Below are 22,150 nucleotides of genomic sequence, written 5' to 3'. Positions count from 1 at the left end.
CCGGAGCTTCGTATCCACTTCTGGCTGGATACGATTGAGTATCATTCTGTTTAAGGTCTTTGCCACAACAGATGTCAGTGAAATACCTCTGTAATTATTGATACCAGTGAGGTCACCTTTCTTTGGAAGTGGTATAATGTTACTTATACCCCAATGTTCGGGGGCAACCATTTCATTTAGAGCCTCATTACAAAACCCTAGAATAATTTTATTGAAGTCGCATCTCTTCATCACCTCTGGGGAGATGCCGTCTTTTCCATATGCCTTGCCTTCTGTGATGTTTTCCTTTGCTATCTGGAGTTCCTTTAATGTAAAAGGCTCTTCTGATATTTCCAAGTCATCAAAGATTTGCTTGACCTCTCCAATGTTCCGTGTAAGAAGTGGTGGCTGCCCCATCAGAACCTTAAAGTGGGCTAGCCATTTCCTCTTTCTGTCCTCAGGGCTTATTCCATGGATTTGATTTATGCACCCACCCTTTCTTCCTGCGATCTCATTTATCAACCTCCAGCTTTCTTTACTCGTACATCTGTCGGCTGCATTCTCTACTCTCCTGATCTTTTCTGTCAGCAGCTCCTCTTTGACCTTGGTGGAGGCGGCATTGAGCTCACCAGTTCTCTCGTCTATCCCTTGTACCCTGTGGTTCCCTGTTGGATCATTATGATATTGATCTTTGGCTGTTCTGAGAAGTTTCCTGGCTTCACTAACTCTAGGGTCCACTGATTTGTTTTCCCTCCACTTCTTTTTCTCTGTTGGTGCCATGGTCTTGTTAGCTTCTGCTGCTGCTATGGCCGAGACATTAATTTCCATATCTTTGTGACACCTTGTCTGTCAAACTTTCCATAGTGTCATTTTCCTTGCACAATGCACTGAATCTGTTCACTTCCACGCTGTATTGCTTCTGGAGTTCAGTGTCTTCCTTGAAGGCTTCCCAGTCATACTCTACTCTTTTGGGCTGGGCTTTGACTACTTTTCTCAGACTTAATCTGACCTCAGCAATGACAAGTCTATGGTCGCTTCCAAGTGATATGCTTCAGTAGTCATATGCTTCGGTATTCATTACACTGTTCCTCCATTTCTTCCTTACAAGAATGAAGTCAATCTGGGACTTGGAAAGATGCATATCAGACAGGTAGGTCCACATCTTCCCTGATTTCTTCCTTTATCTTAGGTTGGTTACCTCCAGGTTGGTCTCTAGCAATGTATCCCTCAGCAGTCCGCCATTTCTGTTGGTATGTTGTGGTAGTACCACGAAGTGTCCTCCTTGTTCTCCTTACTAAGGTGAGCATTGAAATCTCCCAGTACTAACAGAACTCCTCAGCATGCTCGATGCTGTCCCCTTCTGTTGGGCTGTATACAGCTAACAGTGAGTCTTGGGTTTCCATTGAATGTTGCCTTCAGAATTCTGTGGGACACTGGAGTGACCTCCCTTACCAGTTTGTTAGCTTCCATGCTTATCACAAACCCTACCCCTCCTACTACAGCTTGTGCTGAATTCCTCACTGCTGATGTTGTGATCAAATGACTCCTTACTCCAATCCTGGTTTTCCTTGTGGGCTCTTCATGCAGAATCCTATGCTCTTGTATTGCAAGAATCTGTAGGCCGCTCTCCTCAAATAGATGGCCCAGTTCCTCTCTCTTGTCTCCTATCCTGATGGTCCTGACATTCAGTGTGCCGATCTTGGTGGCTCTACGGCATGACAGGACTGATTCTCTTTTCGCTTTTGGTTTTCGGTAGTTCGTCTCGGAGTTGATCAATATCCATCGTCCGCCGGCCTTCCCGAGGGCTTTGAACCGGTAGAGTCATAACGATATCTCTCCCCCTCGACTGAATTAGGGGCTTTAACCATAGTGCTGTTAGCTGACTTGTCCATGGATCTTTTCAATGGCTAATAGACCCCACCGGCGCCACTCGAGTAAGGCTATTTCTCGGGTACTTTCATATCGGGCTTTTTTTTTTCGAGGTGTGTAATACGCTCCTCTAGATCCGCCGTGTTCAGTTGCCGACATGCTCATTTTAGGGACATGCAGTGCAGCAGTATCACCTCTAGCAGGATGTGACCTACAGGTCACGCACGGACGGTCTTTCTCCTCTGACCACTGGTGTTAATCATCAGTAGGAGGCTGGGTCATATTACTGACCCTTGAACCCTTGAACCCCTTGAACACTTTGCTTTATCCATTCTATTCGGTTCAATTCAATTCAAGCATTTTGATGATAATTTGCAAATCGTTTGCAAACACCTCCTTGTCACATAGCAACACCACTTAGTATCACTTGCAGCACTGCCTTTTTGTCTGCTCTTCAAGGCAGGGAGAGGACTCTTTCAGCACTTGACACGAAGTAATTCATATTACAGGATGATATATATCACAGTACTTTATACTTTAAAAAAAAGTTGGATTCAAAATCATGTTAAAGGCTGTGTTGGGGCAGTGTCTGATTTGTTTGGTTTTTTTTTTTCTCTCGCTCTGACGTCATCTCGAAGATCGCTGTGTTTCGAGGACTTCTCCGGGTTGGATGCACGCCTTCTGAAAAATCTCTGTGAGCTCCGGGAGTACTCGGCCGATGTCCTAGAGGCCACGGCGCTCAGCTTCGCGGGTATCAAGCCCGGTGGTGACGTCATCCCTGTAACTCCTGACAACTTGTAAGGACGCTGCCATGGTTTAACTGTGGTTATGCTGTGGTTGCACATTATTTGAAGGAGTAATAGCGGAAGTAGATCAAAAAAAAGCCTTTGGATCATGAGACACTCAAAATGTCACTTATCAACAAAATGGCCAATGTCATAGATGACGATAAACATACAGTATTTACCAAAAGTTAAGATCGATAGATACAAGGTGGTATAAGGTGAATTAACAATGAAAGTTGATATTCTTCAAAACTCTCCAGTGAGTGGGCGTCCACTGATGATGCATCGACATTCCTATGATTTGCTTACGACATGCTTCAAGATTCAAGATTGAAGATTCAATTTTATTTTCATTTCCATCAAATAAACAGAGAAATTATATACAATATAATTATATGCAGATGATATTTGTAATAATTGCGAAATGTGATTTGACAAAGTACATATGAAAATGAGACACAGAAGAAGAAAACACAATTGTATTTTGTTAATATATACATATGCATATAATACCAGTTAACTGTGGATGGGGATGGAAATGGAGGGCCCCACTAAGAAGCAAAGCTTGTACGATATGAGACCCTCAGAAAATGCACGAGGCGGCGAATAATGAATAAAGCTACAAACCGATATAAAACAAAATAAAACGAACCAATGTCTACTGACATGAAATCAAAACGCGCCATTTTTGTTTAATTACCCATTTGGGACTGTAATGTATCATTTTGTTAATGGCTACTCCTGAAAAGATTATAGTGTAGTTCAAGTTAAAGCTAAAGTGTTAACATCTTATGTTTGCAAGAGCACAAACACACATACAGACACACATACGCATAAACACACTCACATATATATATATATATATATATAAAAGAGAATTTCAAAGCATTTTTGTTTATTGTGGAGTTCATCATTTTTTTAAATCTTATATTCTGAAAGAGAGGAGTATATCCAGCAAAAGGCCATGTCCTACCTCGCCGTGGATCAATTCGAAGCTTTCTGCCAAGGGTTCAACATGATCGAAAGACCGCCGATACTTTCGATATTCCAGCCAGAGGAATTCTGTGACGTCATTCTTGGGGAAAGATTAGATTGGGAATCACTGGAAAATGTAAGACGATGAAGAATTTTCTCAGCATTCGCATTTAACAAAGGCCTATATAAACAAAAAATGTTTCACGATCATGCTTGATCAATTGATTAATCCATTGATTGATTAATTAATCAATGTGATTGCTGGTGTTTAACGTTCTCAGTACTCACCCACCTGTTCAATGCCATGCAGAGCACCCGATACGAGCTTCCCTATCACCCGCAACATCCAGTGATCAGAAGATTCTGGAATGTCTTCCATCAGCTTGACGAAGATGACAAACGGCGGTACTTGAGTAAGCATTGATCCTTGACCTTCACTTGTCCGTCCTGACTGACTTTCTAGTCGGATCAGTGGTGGATGTGCTTCTGCATTGCTTTGGAACGTCCATGAATTATTGCAACTGATTGACAAACTGCCTTTTATTGACGTAAATAAGCTCTGATTACTCAATGTTAGAGTATTAGCCATAATTATCAGGATGTGGAAAATAAATGAAATGAAATGAAATGAAATTAAAATATCATGGGCAATCTGTGAATTAGTAAATTGGGGTCTGTAACATAATTATCCGATTGTTTAATTACATACGAAGTAAAAAGTCTTTGATTTTCAATCCACAACCTTTGTATTGATTTTCCAGATAAACAAAAAATGAAGCAGATAGAAATACTTCTTTCTAGCAGCTCCAGCCGAATAATAAACTTATCGGATTTGTTCATTGTTTAGCTCTACAATCGAGGACAGAGACAGGGAGACAAGAAATCACGCGGACACTGAATTATATTGGAGTATAACATCATCAAACCGACAACGTATACTCTCTATTTTGGGGTCATCTCACGAACTTGACACCCATAAGTCATACGGCCCACGAGCTAGATATGGAAAAATGGGTTATGAATCTTACATCCACGAGTCATACAGTCCATGAGCTAGACACCAAGTAAAAAATACGACCAGCTCAAGTGAAGCAGGCCCACGAGGTAGACAGTAGGCAAAAAAAAAAAAAAAAAAAAAAAAAGGTCCATGAGCGCGATATTACATACATGAAGCCCTGTGATATAACGTCGAAGTTATTATTTTTATTTTTATTTTTTTATTTTTTTATTTTTTTTGGGGGGGGGGCGGGCTTTTTTTTTGCGTAGTGTCGAGCTCATGAACCCTAGTTGCCTAGTGTCTAGATCGAAGAACGTATAGCTCATAGGAGTATTTAAGTTGATGTCGAAATCGTGGACATTGTTCACTTCGTGTCTACATTTATTGTAACTCTTTTGCTGTATGACTCGTGGGTATCTCTATTTCGATTTCCAGCGCCACATTATGATAAAGATAGATAAAAGATAAATGAAATAATAGTAATAGTCGTAACAGTTATGATGATATGGTTTTATTTCCCGGAATTTCTTTTCCTTGTGATCACTGCTTCTTACCCGGAAAATCTTGCCACTGTTGTTACCACTGCGTCACCGGGAACCCATTAGGGAAGAGGGTCATTGTTGGTAGACATCTTGCCGGTCTAGGATGTAAGGATCATGTTTGAAAGTCCTCTTCTACGTTTGTTCCTCTTGTAGAATTCCTGACGGGATCCGACCACGTACCAGTTGGCGGCTTCGAGTCGCTGAAATTCACCATCAAGTGGATGAACGCTCAAGAGCGACACGGGGACCCACCGGAAAGAGTATGCCCAGAGGTCATGACTTGTCCAGGTTACATCTCCATGGATCTTCCGGAGTATGAGTCAGAGGCTGACACAAGGTCTCGTCTTCTAAAAGCAATCGAGATGTGCTCCACCTTCCACCGCGAAATGCCTCAGTGACATTCTCAAAGCAGACTTGATGAGAACGTGACAGAATTACTTGAGTGTTGATGTGCTGTAGCTCACAATGATATGAAAAGAAGCGAAAAACATTTTCAAGTGAGGCAATTTCACGAACGGTTCAGTAATTCACAGTAGTTCAAGGAACTATGACACCTTCTAGACTCAGTGATACAATGATCAAGCCGGGGAGATCATTTCAGTGGTCCGATATCTGTCTGATTGGAATGAATCTGCTGCAAAGTATTCATCATTTCTCCAAGCCAATTCGTGGAAAGAGTTCAAATCTGCAGGATATTCAAATAGATGACACTGTTATTGAAGGCCGACTTACGTTTGAAATCAATTGAATGAAAGATTTAACCCTTTCCTTTTCATTTGTGCACAGGATTTAAATTGGGTTAAATGATAAATGTGTCGTATTAGTCTGTTCTATATAGTATTATGCACAAATGTAGATCCAGTGAGGCTGTTTTTAGTCTATTCATATGCTGACAATAATGAGGTTATACCGAGTTCCGTGGCTGAAATAAGATACTCAGTACTAGGAGATTTCAGGAGACAATTAAACTCGTGACGACACTTGCCATAAAACAATTTCAGAAATAAGAAGCAAGCACGTGTATCTGAAGGCAAGGATCTAAAGGCAACTGCACTTAATGTTCATTGTATTAAGGTTTATCTGAAACAACATTATAACATGACAACATTATTCTGTTGTCAGCACTGCAGTCGCTGATTGCGAATTAGATTTTGTTACGTCATACGAAGTCACAACTACGTCAATTGAAGAGGGTATGCCAACTTTCTTCAAGAGCGTTTATGCAGTTTATCAGTTATGACGGTAATCATGGTAATGAGGATGCTGATAATGATGATACATATGTATAATTATGTAAATGCATGATGATATACACCATGGGGTATTAGGGATTGGAGAGTTCGAAGTTTAATCTTATTCTTAGATTTTTTACTCTACTCAAAACCCACATTTCAGATCTTTTTGTTCGCTTTTTAAATGCATTGAAATGTTCAGTTTAATCCACTTTTGACTTTGGTTCGGATTTTTTTTTCACATTCTTTCTGCAAGTACGCTCACACCCGTAATACATACAACTTACTATAACAGAGAAGGGGGGGGGGGGCCTTAAGAGAAATTTTCCAAAATACTCCAATGTCATATATTTGTTAATACATTGTGTATAAACAATGCATCCTCCTGCTCTATCAGTGTAGAGTTGCGTTGAAAATCCTTTGGATATTGTCGAGTTTATTAAGAATTGACAGATTTCTGTATTAACCTATTTTAGCTCGCAGAATTGTCTCGATCATTTTTCCTTTCTCCTTCATGTGTTGAACTTATTTCTGATTTGAATGTGGTAGTGGATATGATGGACATTTCAGAATTTGCAGCAAATGACTTGAAAACGACCTAAACGCCATTCTAACTTCGTTTCGAGAAAGATTACTGAGATTTTCAATTTTCCCATATATTTTGAATAGCGTCAGTCAGTTTTTAGTATAGCAATGGAAATTGGTTTATATCAGAATGTAATAATGCAGGCTAGGTGTGAACGAAGTTTAGCTCAATACACTAATACTGAAGATACTGCTCTAAGTACATGCGTTTTACGAAACAGAGAATCTGTACCTACATTTGTGAAGCTCTATCACCTAGAATGCTACTTTGTTAAAATAAAACAACTTTAAAATTGGTACCAAACAGTGTCTCTGGCTGAATACCGAAAAATCAACAATCTTTAACTCTTGCCGATGTAAATATATCTATAAACGGAAAAGTGCACCATAGTGAGCTGAAATAGTGTATGTCCAGACAATATTTGCTGTTGCTTTGCTTTTGATAATATACATAATTATGTGAAATCGTTGTTCCTCTTCTCGTATTTCCCTCTATTTCCAATATCTTTAGTAATGTATCTTATACACAGGACCAGAAAGAGATGCCACTTGGCTTTTCAGAAATCATCAGAACATTTTGTTTATATTTCTTTGTAGCGAACAGACAGATTTAATGAGCAGCTCTGCTCTTCTTCTGTCGTATGATGAAATACAACGGGGTGGGGCGGTGTAGGGGGATGTAACCTCATAGGTCTATATCCAGGCTGCGGCTCCAGTTCAGGGCTAGCCTTTTGCCAAGGCCCTCTCGCTGTATGGTGAAGAGAGCCCAACAGCGAGAGGGCTTGACAAAAGGCTAGTTCAGGGCAGCATCACTTGCTTGAGCAAGTTCTTCAAGCCCGCCTGGGAACTTCCGCAGGTGGCAGTCTTCCAAAATTGCCGTCCGTTTTCACCTGCATGTTTGCGAGAAACCGCTCATCCCATAAATACCCGACTAGTCACTCTGATGAATTTCATCTGCCTTTAACTAGGACCATTTTTACACAATCTATATTCACATTTGCTGGACCTAAATAGTGAAATAATCTCTGTGATAGTTTAAAGGCGTCCCCAAGTTTAAGTTCTTTTAAGAATGATTTGAAGAAAAAAATCGTGAACATTTACAAGAATATATCTGAATCTCATCATGAAAATTAATATTATGTATATTAACATTATGAAACTGTAAAATTGTGCTGATCCTTTAATGCTTGCAAAGAACTGGGAAATTAAACTTTATTTTCTGCTAAAACCAAGCAATCACTGTTGAGCGGCTTCAACCATCCATTTATAATACCTCTTGTTTTAGTCTTCTATCTCTTTTTGCCTTTTATCTTCACACCACGTAATAAGTTTTTTTTTTCTCTCTCTCACACACACACACGCACACACACACACACACACCCTCCCTCTCTCTCTTCCTGTACGACAGCGACTTAAGTGTAGGGATTTGTCCAGGGTGCTTGTTTCGGGTTGGTTAGGTTAGTAATAGGTCTCCATATCTTAGTTTCTCTTGTTTTTCCACTTTTTATGTATATCACTTGTGATGATGATAATTATATTACATATTATGACGTGCATGTAGTCTGTGATAGTGTATAAGAAACCACGCACCATTATACAGATATACATACATACACGCATAATATACACACATAGGGCCTACATATACATTTACATAAACACACCTTAGACGTATACTGAGGGTATGCTGACACTGTGTCTGGTGTCTATGCCATTATGTGTAGGCTACATTAATCGCTGGTGTGTATATTCGTTTTGGTATGTGAGCGTGAGTGGATGTGTGTGTGTGTGTTTGTGTGTGTGTGTCATGTGTGTGTGTGTGGTGCGCATGCGCGTCGTGTAACGTTTGCATGAGGTATCACGATATCATTGCCTCTGTTGTTCTTATTCCGAACTCGCAGGTTCAACCCCGTCGATGTGACTGCACTGCGACAGCCACTTTGCATGGAAGACCTACGTGACACTCCACATTTTTATCAAAATGAATCATGGAAATTCATACGCCCTCATAAAGCTTTAATTGTGTACTCGTCCCAGCTGCATTTGATTGACTGATATACCGCTATAAGACTGGGTTTATCGAACATCCAACGCTGATGAAGCGTAGTGGCTAAAAATTCCCGGTTAGTACCTTGTTAATAACGATGTGTCACGTATTCCCTTTTTTTTTAACTGTTCTTCCTTGATGGTTTAAAGGAACCATTCTACTAACGACAATCCTTCTTCGTTCCCTCCCCTCCCCCAGCACAGTGCGCCTATAGGACTGCTCTAATAACACGCCCGTATATGGCAAGTCAAATATCCCACAAAGGCGATAAAGTTACTTTTCTTACTGATGAATATAGTTTTCACTCGATAAACAGAGTTAGGTGTATTGAAAAACTTAGTTTTTCGTTTGCTAAACAGAGTTTATCGATAAACTTAGTATTTCGATCGTAAAACTTAGATTTTCTCTCGAAAAAACTTATAGTTTATCGAATAATAAACTAAGTTTTTTTCAGCAATAAACCAAGTTTATCGGTCGACACATATCTTATCGGCAATAAACTCAGTTTATCACCTTCATAGGACATTTGGTTTGCCTTACCTCGCCACAGTCAAAAGCTAAATTTCCAAAATTCACTGTATTGTAGAAAGAAAGACAAAATCACAAGCGCATGAAATTTTTAGTGGCAATGTATAGGCCTACAAACGATCGATATTTTGTATACGAACACAGGTGTATTTTCTCATGGACCCAAGTCCACGGTTTTCTTAAGCATGTTGATCGTGATATTTTATAGCATCCGACGTACACTTAGCCATACATGTATTTCATTTTGGCTGTATGTCAATACAGTGTACATAACGGGATTTTAATGATCTGTGGGTAGGTGTGATAGCCGGCTAAAAATAGATGGCACTCTGCTCCTGTCTGTATACTGATACATTATTGCCACAGCTGCCGCGGTGCCGCACACTGAATGGAAGCGATTTCACAATAATGTGGAGAAAACACATTGGACATGTGTCATAGTCTTAAATTTTCAGTAGCCAAGTTTTAGTAGTTCATAGGCCTACATCATGACAGCCTTTCCTGTGCATTCACTTGCATTCAAAACATTTTAAAGAACAAGTTCACCTTCGTAGACATGTAGGTTGAGTGAATGCAGCAACATTAGTAGAACACATCAGTGAGAGTTTGAAGAATATCGGACAGTCCGTTCAAAAGTTATGAATCTTTAAAGTTTCTGCTCACTCAAGGCTGGATGAGAAGACTACTATAGCTTGTGATGTCACGTGTGTACAACGATATAAAGAAAGAATAAAGAAACTTAAACATATTGTCACTTTTCCCGCATATCAAAAGAACACTTGACTTCTCTCTTTCACAAGGCAGGGGGAATAATATTATCCTTAACATATTATGTCGGTAACAAGTCGAAGAAATGTGCACTTTATTCAAAAAGTGAAGTTTTGTGAAATTCTCTTTTTATTTTCTTTATATCGTTGTACGCATATGACATCTTACACTGTAGTAGTCATCCAGCAGTGACTGCGCAGATACTTAAAAAATACCATAACTTTTGAAAAGATTGTCCGATTTTCCCCAAACCTTCACTGATGTGGACTACTGATATTGTTGCATTCACTCAATCCATTATGAAGGTGGACTTGTCCTTTAAAGACTCAAAAAAACTTTATGATCTTTCATAAAATCGATCAGCAAGTCAGTTGTATATGATGTAATATACAAGATTGTTATTTTTTTAATTTTCTGTCATTTTAATCGTCCAAGATGCATGCCTGTATTTTAAGACTAATATACAATGGCGGAGCGGGGATTCCCCTCTCTGCTGCTGCTGCTGCTGCCAGAGTTCATGACACGTAGAGTAAAACAGTACATTTTGGATTTATTCATAAGAGTCTAAGGTACTTCTTTCCTGGCTTTGCTGTGTACAGTATATCAGTTTAACGTCGAGAAAAATCTAAGGTAAGTCACTTGCTTACAGTATCATAGATTCCTGACCAACTTAGATCAGCTGATGGGATGTTCGCTGGAGGTCGTCGTCACACGTTCTTTTCACATATTAAAAATTGATATCACGGAAAGTGTAATGTACAACGTTTCACACACTCCAAATGACGGAATTGATGGTTTATTTTAAACATGTATCTAAGCTGAACAGTTTCTATCCTCGCTACCTGGTTGTATGAAGGATATACAGTACAGTATTTTTTGAGATAGTTTTCGCCTGGACCACTTCCGCATGTCGTACTAGGACCTGGTCACAGCTAAGAGTAGGAATCACAGTGGCGAAGGAATGCTGCGGGAAACATTTATATAATATTGACTGGCCTCGAGGGAGATACCAGAAATATTGCCCAAACTGAAAGAATATTGCCCGAGTCGAAGACGAGGGCAATATTCTTTCAGTGCGGGCAATATTTATCTGGTATCTCCCTCAAGGCCAGTCAATATCATAATTATTACCTATCCCCTAGGTAAATTAAGAAAATATGTGAATACAGCTATACACTATGATATAGATCAAGCCACATTTGACTACCTGTAGATCATCACCAACATGTCGAATAATTGAAAATTGTTCATCAATGTATATCATTCAACTCCAACTTCAAAGATACATAATGTAGTTGTAACAGGCGAACTTCAAACATCTGAACGCTTTTACACTTTATTTTTGCTTCTGTTTCAATTTGGAGAGTTGTAATAACTGTTGGTCACTGTGCAGTTATTCATTGTTTGACTCGTCGTGCTGCTGGAACTAGTGGAAGTGGTCGACCTTGTATGAGTTGATTTATCGGCGTTCTTCTGCGGTGCGTGTAATCGACGCGCAGCGACGTCCTTGAATGTTTTCTCTTCGTGGTCGATCGGAATGTTTACATGAGGTGGGAAGAGAAGGAGTGGAATCTCTCTTCCCACCTCCCTGTTTTACAGTGCACTCCCGTTATAACGAACACGCGGTTATAACAAAATTCTGGTTATAACGTAGTAAAAAAATGGGCTGCAATGTCACCCACTCTATGTATTTCTATCGTTTATTTGTTCGGCTATAACAAAATTCCGATATGACGAAAGAATAACTGCCGGTCCCGAGGATTTCGTTATAACGAGAGCCCACTGTATATGTAAAACCCCGGATGCTCGTAATATGCTCTAATATCGCCCGCTGAACTCCCGACCCTGCAAAATAACAACTGTAATTGCCTCGCAAAAGTACCTCGTATAGGTAATAATGTCCATTATTGTTCATGAATCGGTGTAAATAGCAGTAAGACTGTAATAAGTTGGGGGAAAGAACAGGTTTTGTAAGCGAGCTACATGTATGCATGATTACATTACTCTCTCATTAATCGTAACAGATTCGTAGACATGGATGTCGCAGTGGTTGTAGTATAGTCAAAGATGTAGCTGCAGTATTTGAGGGACAGACTGTAATGCATAAAACAACAACAGTATCAGAATTAGGGGTTTGTGTCAACATAAACCACAGTCAACCTCGCTTAAGTCGAATCTAAAGGGACCGGAGAAAACCTTTCGACATATGCACATGTAAATTTCGCCATACGAAATAGAATTGAATACATGTTTACATTCATCCGGGGAGACTGTTTTCTTTGACTTAAATCAGTTTTTCGACTTATTCGAGGTCGATTTAGGCGAGGTTGACTGTAGTTTCTGTCCCATGTGATTGAGAAATGACAACTCCCCTTTGACTGAATTACAGTCAGTATTTCGCCTAAGTAGATCTCACGTAAGTTGAACAATTTAATAAGTCTAAGAAATATTATAACCCTATATGGATGTATGTTAAAGCTATTTCGTAAGCAGAAATTCACATAAGTCAAAGAATTTTTCCTGGCCCCTTTGGATTTGCCTTAAAGGACAAGTTCACCTTCATGGACATGTGGATATATTGCGTGAATGCAGCAATATTAGTAGAACACATCAGTGAGAGTTTGAGGAAAATTGGACAATCCTTTCAGAAGTTATGAATCCTTTAAATTTCTGCTCAGTCACTGCTGGATGAGAAGACTACTAGTACAGCTTGTGATGTCACATGCGTAAAACGATATAAAGAACATACAGAAAATTCAACATATTTTCACATTTCTCGCATAATAAAAGACTACCTGACTTGTCTCTTTCAGAAGACATGGGAAATAATCTTACCCTTAAAATACGTTAGTGACAAGTGAAGGAAATGTGCACTTTTTTTTCAAAAGCAAAGTTTTGTGAAATTCTCTTTATATTTTTCTTATATCGCATGTGACATCATACACTGTAGTATAGTCTTCTCGTCCAGCAGTGATTGCGCAGAAACTTTAAAAAAAAATTTTTTTTTTGTTGTTGTTGAATGGATTGTCCGATTTTCCCCTAACTGTCACTGATGTGTTTTACTAATATTGCTGCATTCACGCAATCCACATGTATATGAAAGTGAACTTGTCCTTTAAGGCAAATCCAACGGGACCAGAGAAACTCCTTTGACTTACGCGAATTTCACGCAATAGCCTTCACTAGGATGTGGTACACTGGCGTTGCCTGGAAGCGGCAGGTCCATGTACCGACCATGTCCAACCTGACGTTCAAAACTGTTCATCTGTACCTGCATGAGAAAATGCTTTGGGTTGCTGATCAGTGATCCAAGTGATATAACTTTGTGTAACCTTGATGAAAACAAACAGACCTTTTCTTTTTTCTCTTTCTTATATACGCAAGTCATCCCTATCTTCTTCTGTTTTTTCTACATGTATTATGTACAGAGATTGCAAGCAAATCAAGGCACACCTCAGCTGTAGCCCTTCATTGTATTGCTCATGTTGCTGATACGTTTTGATAAAGCCAGCAAAGACATTTGTGAACAAGTATGTTTAGGGGTATGTTAAGGGCGGTGAGTTGGCTCAGTCGGTAGCGCGTCTGCCTCATGATCCTATAAGGACCCGGGTTCGAACACGAGTCTGGACTGAGCGACGTTATTGTGTACCGTCCCCTCTAGCAAGAGGCAAAACACTCTGTCCCTCGCATAGGACATAAAATGGAGGTCCCGTGTATGAGAGAGTCACAACTCATGCACGTAAAAGATCCCGCTTCATTCATTCATCGCAAAGAGCAGGGTGTTTAACCCGGTAAAGTGGTCCCACCTCACATCCAACTGGACCCCATGGGAGACCAGCTTAAATAGCATAGCTGAATATGAGCTATCCAGCCATCTTCTCAGATGGAAATGAACATACAAACAAACAAACAAAAAAACATATGACAGTGCACTCCCGTTATAATGAACAGGGTTTTAACGAAATTCCGGTTACAACGAAATAAAAATTCTGGCCGCAACTTTATCCACTCTTGTATGTATTTTTTATTGTTTATTTGTTCGGTTGTAACGAAATTTCGATATAACGAAAGAAAACGGCCGGTCCCAGTAAGGACTTTATTATAACGGGAGTCCACTGTGGGCCTAATATAGGTCGTATGGTTCCATGACGGTACAACGATAATGCAGGGACCGTTAAATACAATAGAATATTTTAATAACGCACTCATTGTGTAACCAATTTTAACTTCCAGAAATCATGGGTAACTGGATATACACGTACTTCAGCTATTACATGACCGAGGCCGATGAAGATGAAGGTGATGAGTCTGATGAAGATGAAGGTGATGAGTCTGATACTTCGGATCGTGTTCGGGATGCGGTCAACGAACTTTCCCTTCTCGAGCTCGCGTCTGATGCGAGCCCTGAGTTAAAGGCTGAACTAGAGGAGGCACTGTCCCCCCGTGTGCTCGGCAGAGCCTTCAGAGGGGAATAGTAAGTCTTGCTTACTAAGCGCGATTTATTTTTTTTTTCATTTGTATGATTTTGTATCATAAAGTTTTTATGCCTAGTAAATGCTTAGAACATATTGAATGAATGTGGGTTTGCCATTAAATACGAATATGATTCGTTTTGGTAATAGTTGGTTCATAATAATATTATGTTAAATTGCAGTGATTAAATATTTGAGTAAAAGTTAAGGGAAAATGTTATTGTGATAAGGACATTGAGCCATCATTACCACATGATAACGTTGCGCTTATGACTAATGAGCAAATTAGCTGTAAGAGAAATGATGATGATTGTGCTTGTGCATTCAAGATTCCAAAAAAAAAAAAAACCATCGTAACCCAAAACGCTGAAGTATGCATGGGTGTTCTCTGCATAATACAAGGAACAGAATGCAAAGACAAATTACAAAGTCGAAAACAGAAAACAACATCCAAAACAAAATGATAACAAAAACAATATCGGCAGCAATCTTCAAGACAACTACTAATGATTATAAACGTCATTAAAACAGAATCGACATCGTGAAGCTGCAATGATATAATGCACATAATTATTATGCACATAAATGATGGGAATGTGTCTGTGGTAATGAGATACCGATCATAATTCATTGTAAAAGATACACAATAACGATCGAAGAATAGCTTTCTTCCTAAAAGTATCATAGGAGCATAGTAGTCGTGTGAACAGATGGCTTTGTATGTATATCAAATGTGGATAATGGCATAATAAAGGCCTATGTGTTTTACAGACAATTTGAAGATATATATCGAAGTGTAGGTGCGTGTCGTCAGTGATATCAAATGGGCCCTGTTTTATGAATGGTTAAAATTGATTGTATAGTTGATTTCAACTGTAAGTCTATGGCAACATGTGCGATAAGGACATTTAAGATCAGGGTTGTTTTATCTTATGATAAAACGGGGCCTTGGCAATTGGAGATTTACATGTATATCCTTTGAATATTTTGAACCGATCCCAAGATACTGATATATAAAAGTGGTGTTTTCGTTTTCTACCCCCCTACCCCCGACCCAAATTGAATACCACAGTACGCAAGTACCGTGTACGTCAGAAGCTCGTCAAACATTCAGCAAGCTTGTCGACCCAGCCCACTTGAAAATGGTAAGCTTGCTAGAGATAAAACCTAGCTACTTTGAGCTGCTTTGAGGTTACTTCAAAATATTGGTTAAATATCACTGGCAAAATGTAAGCCTTTCCCCTTTAGCAAATGGAGATTCCATACTTAATGGCCTATTGTTTCCTAGTTAGGTACAACAATATTACTACCATTTTTACCACTTTCTAAATTATCCAAAATAGCTGACATGTTTATTTTTTGTTTGTTATAAGTTATGTTTATTTTTCAAACCTATTACAACGCCAACAGACTTGTGTGTCACAGAAATAATTCCGACATACTTTTGTTGACCTTTGACCTCTTTAAAATTACGTAATTATATATTCTATATGAAACCAAAGAAAATGGTGAAACATTAAAACAATACAAAAAAGATGGGGTTTTGGATGTTTTAGGGAGTAATAAGACGGGCAGTTTCGGGCGGTTCTGTGACTAATGAGCTAATGCATGTTTTGCTCTCTTGACATATTGATTTCATAGTTATTTGGGAAAATCCATCTTTTTCTTGAACATTGATGGGCTATGCGTGTCAGCCTTCGGTTTTTTATTTCTTTAGTTTTGTTTTGTGGGGGGGGGGGGAGGGTTTGTTTGTTTTTGATAACCATACAGATGCCCCACCAATAACAATTATTACGTTACATTTATTGGTGCGAAAGGGTAATGCACTCTTTATAAGGTATACACATTGACGGATGATTTTGTACGTGTTTTACAAAGTACAAAGTACACTCCTCTTAGATAAAGAGGCGCACTATAAAGAGGAGCACTTTTCGGGGATTCCCCCACAGGTAGCGGAGATTATTGAGAGGCGGTACCGCGACGTAGGAGGCAGATTGTGCCGGGCTCGGTCTCATGGTCACGCCCTGCTTCGAAGCCTTCCGCTCATTCTAGAGAGTACAGTTTTTGACCTGGTTGACGAGTTGTGGAGCCAGCAAATCGTCGTCCTCATGGCCGAGATCATCAACGAAGTGGCAGAAAAGGGACCGGCAAGCTTCGAGCAACTTGGTATACATAAACAATGATTAATCGTCACATCTGAGCAAACGCTTAAAATGAATTTGATAGAATGAGATCATTGACTTAACCTTCTTTCCCTCTCTCTCCATCTCTCCAAAATAGTAAACTCGTGTAGATATACTATATATACATTAATCACTGAAAATGTAGAACATCCAGTGACCACATTCATTTTCAAACTTAATCTTAGCTGACTGATAACAAAGAAGAAGAAAAAAATTGCTATCAACAGGGACAATGCTAGAATATACGCGTATACCCTGTAAATAAGTTTTCATAATGATAAACCAACACCTGCAGCATTGATGAGAGTCATTGTGACATCGAGTATCAACCCTAAGACATCAGACAATGAATAATGTAAATGAATATCCAAATGCCTGCTCTTCCGTCTAATTCTTTTTAAGTGCATACTACTCGTATATGATGCTATTGTGTACTATAGTCACGATAGTATGAGGAGCGTGCGCTTAATCAGTATTCATCGGGAAGACTCGAAAGTTTGCACATTCAAAGTCAAAAGACGTTAGACGTGTGTGTGTATGTGTGTGTACGTTTTGGGAAAGGATATGTCAACCTTACTGTTTCTATGTGTGTACATCTTTATCAATATATCTTCCATCTCCACGTCAGTCACCTGGTGGAACAACAACAAGGATCTCCTTCAAAGAATGGTGTGTGTGTTCCGAGAGGGAATTCAAGGGTTGCACAGGAGCCAAGAGCATGAAGAGTACATGAAAATCAAAGTTCTCGCTGAGGCACTTGGGCACCTAAACAAGGTACTCACCGAGACATGGATGGAATCTTTAAGGGGGAATGAAATCCATACTGACTGTATGAAAGCGGTGACATTAGTAGAACACATATCAGTGAAGTCAGAGGAAAATTTAGCCTTTTGCCAAGGCAGCTCGCAATGGACTCGCATACAGCAAGCAGTAGACTCGCATGCACACAGCGATCGGATCGGAGCGCTCGCCGGTCGTGCGCTGTGTGTGCAAGTCCATTGCTCTGTGTGTGCGTGTGCTGAAACAATAGCGAGCTGCCTTTGCAAAAGGCTAAGGAAAATTGGACAATCCGTTCAAAATGTATATGAATTGTTAAAGTATCAGTGACGCCATCGCTAGATGAGAAGACTACAATAGATTGTAGTGTCACATATCTTATGGACATGATATAAAGAAGAATTATGGGTGAATTCCACAAAATGAAAAGTACACATTCTCTCCTCTTGATGCTTAAGTGTTATGTTAAGGATAATGTACATTGTAATTCCCCCTTTTTACTGAAAGAGTCCTGATTAAATATTTCCAGATTAAAGTCAATTGCTTTTTCATTATGCTAGAAATATTGAATGATACGTTGTATTCTCTTTATGACTTCTTTTAACACGGTTGTCCATGCATTAAATCACGAACTGTTGTAGTCTTCTCATCCAGCGATGGCAGCATTCAAAAACTCATTAAAAAATCATAACATTTTATTGTCTACTTTTCCTCAAACTTCACTGATGTGTTCTCCTATACTGCTCCATTCACACAATCCAGGAACTATATTTTGGTTTCATTAATTTTCCTTAAATATTGAATGACAAACTTTTTGGATGGCAATAAAGAAATAGCTATAAAATGATACTAAGAGTTGACACAAAGCAATTTGATTATGTACACAGAATCAATCATGGAAAAGAATTAAAGGAACATAAGAATTCGGTCAATGTTGAGAGATTTCACTTGTGCCAGGTGCACAATAAGACATGTTCATTTCGCTCATTCATAAATTACTCTATGCACTTTAAACCCACTAGCAACGATTTGGTTCAGGAAAATGTTTCCTCGTTCAATCAAAGTTATTCAAGAACAGCTTTCTTTGAAAGGAAAGTAAAAAAAAAACGAAAAGAAAGAAATAAAAGTTAGTGGTCCATTCTGGCAGATTAATGGGATGAACACGAGAAGAAATGGCTTACATAAGATAGCGTAATTCACACAGTTTCGTTGACTCAGAATTATGAGTGGAATTGTTCTCTTTCACCAGAGTGCGTGGTGCACATTAGAGGTTTGACTGGTGCTTGTTTCACGATAACACTAACACCGAATTTAACATACGCCCTGTGAATGCCACTGTTTACATACTGTATAAAACCCATTTGCACTTATCTAGGTGAACGAAGATGCTCAGTGTATCATACCTCGCCGGATGTTTTACCTCAGGGACATACCGGATGACGAAATCATAGATCATTTTAACCTCCAGTGTTCAATCCATATCCAACGCGCTTTGAGACTACATGTCACGGAGGCAAGTATTTTATTTTATCGACACTGTCATTGACATTCACTGAAAGAATAAATCTATTTGTGTCCATGTGCGAATCATGGTATACAACATCGTGCGCGAGATTCAATCATAACATTGTTAAAAGAAACCATGTAATGCACAAACCTGTGAGGTAAAGAAATTCATGATATTCATGTTGTAATATAAAAGAAAAATCATGGAAAATGACAATGGGTGAAGTGAAACGTGCTGAATATGCCCTGAGCCAAATAAAAAAAAAAGGGGGGACACATGGTGAGTTAGTCATTATTCTACAAGTTAAAAAAGCGATGAATTATGATAAACATTACATTTCAAAAATTAATGTTCTCTAATCTCTGCGACTTTATGTATAAGATAAAGCTGGTTACAGCTAAAAGCTTTATACCTCCCAGAATGACATTCCCTCTTCGTCGAGGATGAGGATTTCATGAAGGTGATTATGATTATAAGTATGAATAAATTGAATAGGGCCTACATTGTTATTATGCATGCATGAGGTTCGAGTTCCAGCCCGGGAGTAGTGCCCTTTAGCAAAGGCACGTTATCCTACTTCCCCATGTCTCTTCGAGGAGACTTTAAAGGGGAAATCCAGTCCAAATATAGGTTTGTCTGATAATAAAGAGTAAAATAATTTGAGTTCAACGGTAAAATTTTGATTGAAATCGGATGAAAAATAAGGAAGTTATGACATTTTGAAGTTTCGCTATTTTTTAGGAAACAGTTCTTGAGCGGTCAATATGAATATGCAAATAGCAAAGTTAGCATGTCATAACCTCACAACTTGCCAAATAGTTTGTACATGAAATTTTGGAATTTCCATTTTTTCATTCAAACGCAGTTATCCCAGAGGCTCAAATCCTGATATATCTAACTGATCACTATTCTGAAGTTATTCAACCACGAATAACATCATGTTTCAAGTTCAAGTTCAAGTTCAAATCTATTTCGCTTTTCCACAATAAAATGATATATTAACGTAAATCTCACTTTCTTAAGTGACAGAAACAATGCATGTAAAGTTGTACAGAGAAAACAATAATTGAAAAAACTTACAGTAGCGATACATTGCACTAATTGCTGGGGTACGAAAGTGAAATAATTGTCAATATGCACTTGTGTGAAAAAAAAAAACCGGAGGGACCCACTAAAGAGACAATATGTTATGGGCCCCTCTTGGATTAAAAGCTCGATGCAAAAATTGATTGAAAACAGCAACAAAGCAGCACAAAAAGTTTGGCCCAAAAAGTCTGGCAGCCCACTGAGAGACAGACGGACAAACAGTGACACACAGAACAAAAATAAACAAAATAATAAGCATGAGACAAGACTAAGACAGCAAAATAAAAAAAAAACTGACTTGACGACACGAGAGGAAACAAGACTATACGCGTGACAAAGAGGTAACAAAATAGACAGAAATATGCAACAGAGACAACGATCCTCGGAGATTTGAGGAAGAAAAAGAAGAAGAAAAAGAAAAGAAAAGAACATACAACAAACCATTCAACTGCGAACTATAGGTTAAAGAAAATTTAATCATAGTCATAGCTTTGGCAATGTTTTTCCATGTTTAAGACTTAAATGACAGAAACATTGCATTTTCGTCATTTTTGTACACGATCAAAGGAAAATTGTGAGGTTATGACGTGGTAAGCTCACTCATTTGCATATTCATATCCACCTGTTTTGCAGAAAAATGTGCAAAACTTCAAAATTTCACAGCTTCCTTATTTTTCATCTGATTTCAGTCAATTTTTTACCGTTGATTTCTTAAGATTATACTCTTTTTTTAATCAGACTAACTTCTTGTCGAGCCCACCGGAGGTGTAGTTTGCAGGCACAAACCCTTGTCGGTCGTATGGGAGTCTGCATGCGCCAAGACTAGTACACGCACCACTGCACTGCAGCCACCGAACTAAAACATAGTTTATAGTTCGGTGACTGCAGCCTGTTGGGAGAAGCTACATAGGGCTCACACCCATAAATATTTCCCCATAGGGATGTGTGTTAAAAATCAAATTTCAAAAAATTCTGTAAAATAGCTGGGAGAAATGAGAGGTTTCAGCTTCACTAACCTGGATAAGTTAGATATACCCCAGGGGCGGCGCAGCCGTGGGGGCCGTGGGGGCTAGGGCCCCCACACACTTTTTGTGCACCATACAAAGGAATACATAAGGTGTCATCACTTTGGGCCCCCACACTTTTTTTAACCCGGAAGTACGTAAGAGGCACTACAATGGGAGGGGAGAGAGTGAGCTGAGGACCTGTTTTTTTTTTTTTTTTTTTTTTTGCTTGTCAGCTGAAGAAACCCGGAAGTGGACGGGGACGGGGAGAGATGAGCTGAGGCCCTTTTTTTTCCTTTTTTTTTTTCTTTTTTGCTTGTTAGCTCATGAAACCCGGAAGTGGGCCCCCACACTTTTGAAAACAGTGCGCCGGCCCTGTACCCTTTCATCCATCAAATTTTCAGGGTGTATTCTACAGTTCAAATTCTGTCCAGGCGGCCGCAAAGCCAGACTACGAGTTCTTGTCACTCAAAAAAATCACCCATTTTCCGTACACGTACCCAATGAAATATAGTCCCCTCAAATTCCACCAGAAGAGCTTTCATCTTCCAACCAAAGTGCAATTTGTAGAGGAATTCATACTCAATATCTACAGCTATTCAGTTTTTTTGCCAAACTACATCATTGATTTTTAATTAATTATTTTCTTCATTTATTTTGGTATCTTTGGTACGAATTTGTGAAGGTGTCTGGGACATTCCATTGTATTTACGGGTGTGAGCCCTATCGTGGAGGTCATATTTCTCATTTGACTTTTAAACATCATAAATGTATTTTTTGATGATATTTGCACCTACATCATATGGGAAATTAC

At 39.1% G+C, this 22,150-nt stretch overlaps 2 protein-coding genes across 2 annotated transcripts in view; both read left to right on the top strand.

Annotated features, from left to right (window-relative positions):
* LOC140244609 (probable E3 ubiquitin-protein ligase HERC4) overlaps positions 1-7,354 on the top strand; it is a 26,613-nt gene extending 19,259 nt beyond the window's left edge. The window contains exons 10-13 of the mRNA XM_072324230.1: positions 2,487-2,645; positions 3,573-3,744; positions 3,919-4,021; positions 5,301-7,354. Coding sequence (XP_072180331.1) covers positions 2,487-2,645; positions 3,573-3,744; positions 3,919-4,021; positions 5,301-5,545 — 679 coding nt within the window. The 3' untranslated portion in view covers positions 5,546-7,354. The remainder of the gene's footprint in view (positions 1-2,486; positions 2,646-3,572; positions 3,745-3,918; positions 4,022-5,300) is intronic.
* A 7,191-nt stretch (positions 7,355-14,545) lies between these two features.
* The window catches only part of LOC140244331 (probable E3 ubiquitin-protein ligase HERC4), a 31,093-nt gene continuing 23,488 nt past the window's right edge, over positions 14,546-22,150 (top strand). Inside the window, exons 1-5 of the mRNA XM_072323973.1 lie at positions 14,546-14,781; positions 15,852-15,924; positions 16,687-16,945; positions 17,591-17,736; positions 19,115-19,252. Of these exons, the coding sequence (XP_072180074.1) occupies positions 14,546-14,781; positions 15,852-15,924; positions 16,687-16,945; positions 17,591-17,736; positions 19,115-19,252 (852 nt within the window). The remainder of the gene's footprint in view (positions 14,782-15,851; positions 15,925-16,686; positions 16,946-17,590; positions 17,737-19,114; positions 19,253-22,150) is intronic.

This window comes from Diadema setosum, chromosome 21 (genome assembly GCF_964275005.1).
Source record: "Diadema setosum chromosome 21, eeDiaSeto1, whole genome shotgun sequence".
Lineage (NCBI taxonomy): Eukaryota > Metazoa > Echinodermata > Echinoidea > Diadematoida > Diadematidae > Diadema > Diadema setosum.
This window is presented reverse-complemented; position numbering and strand designations above follow the sequence as displayed.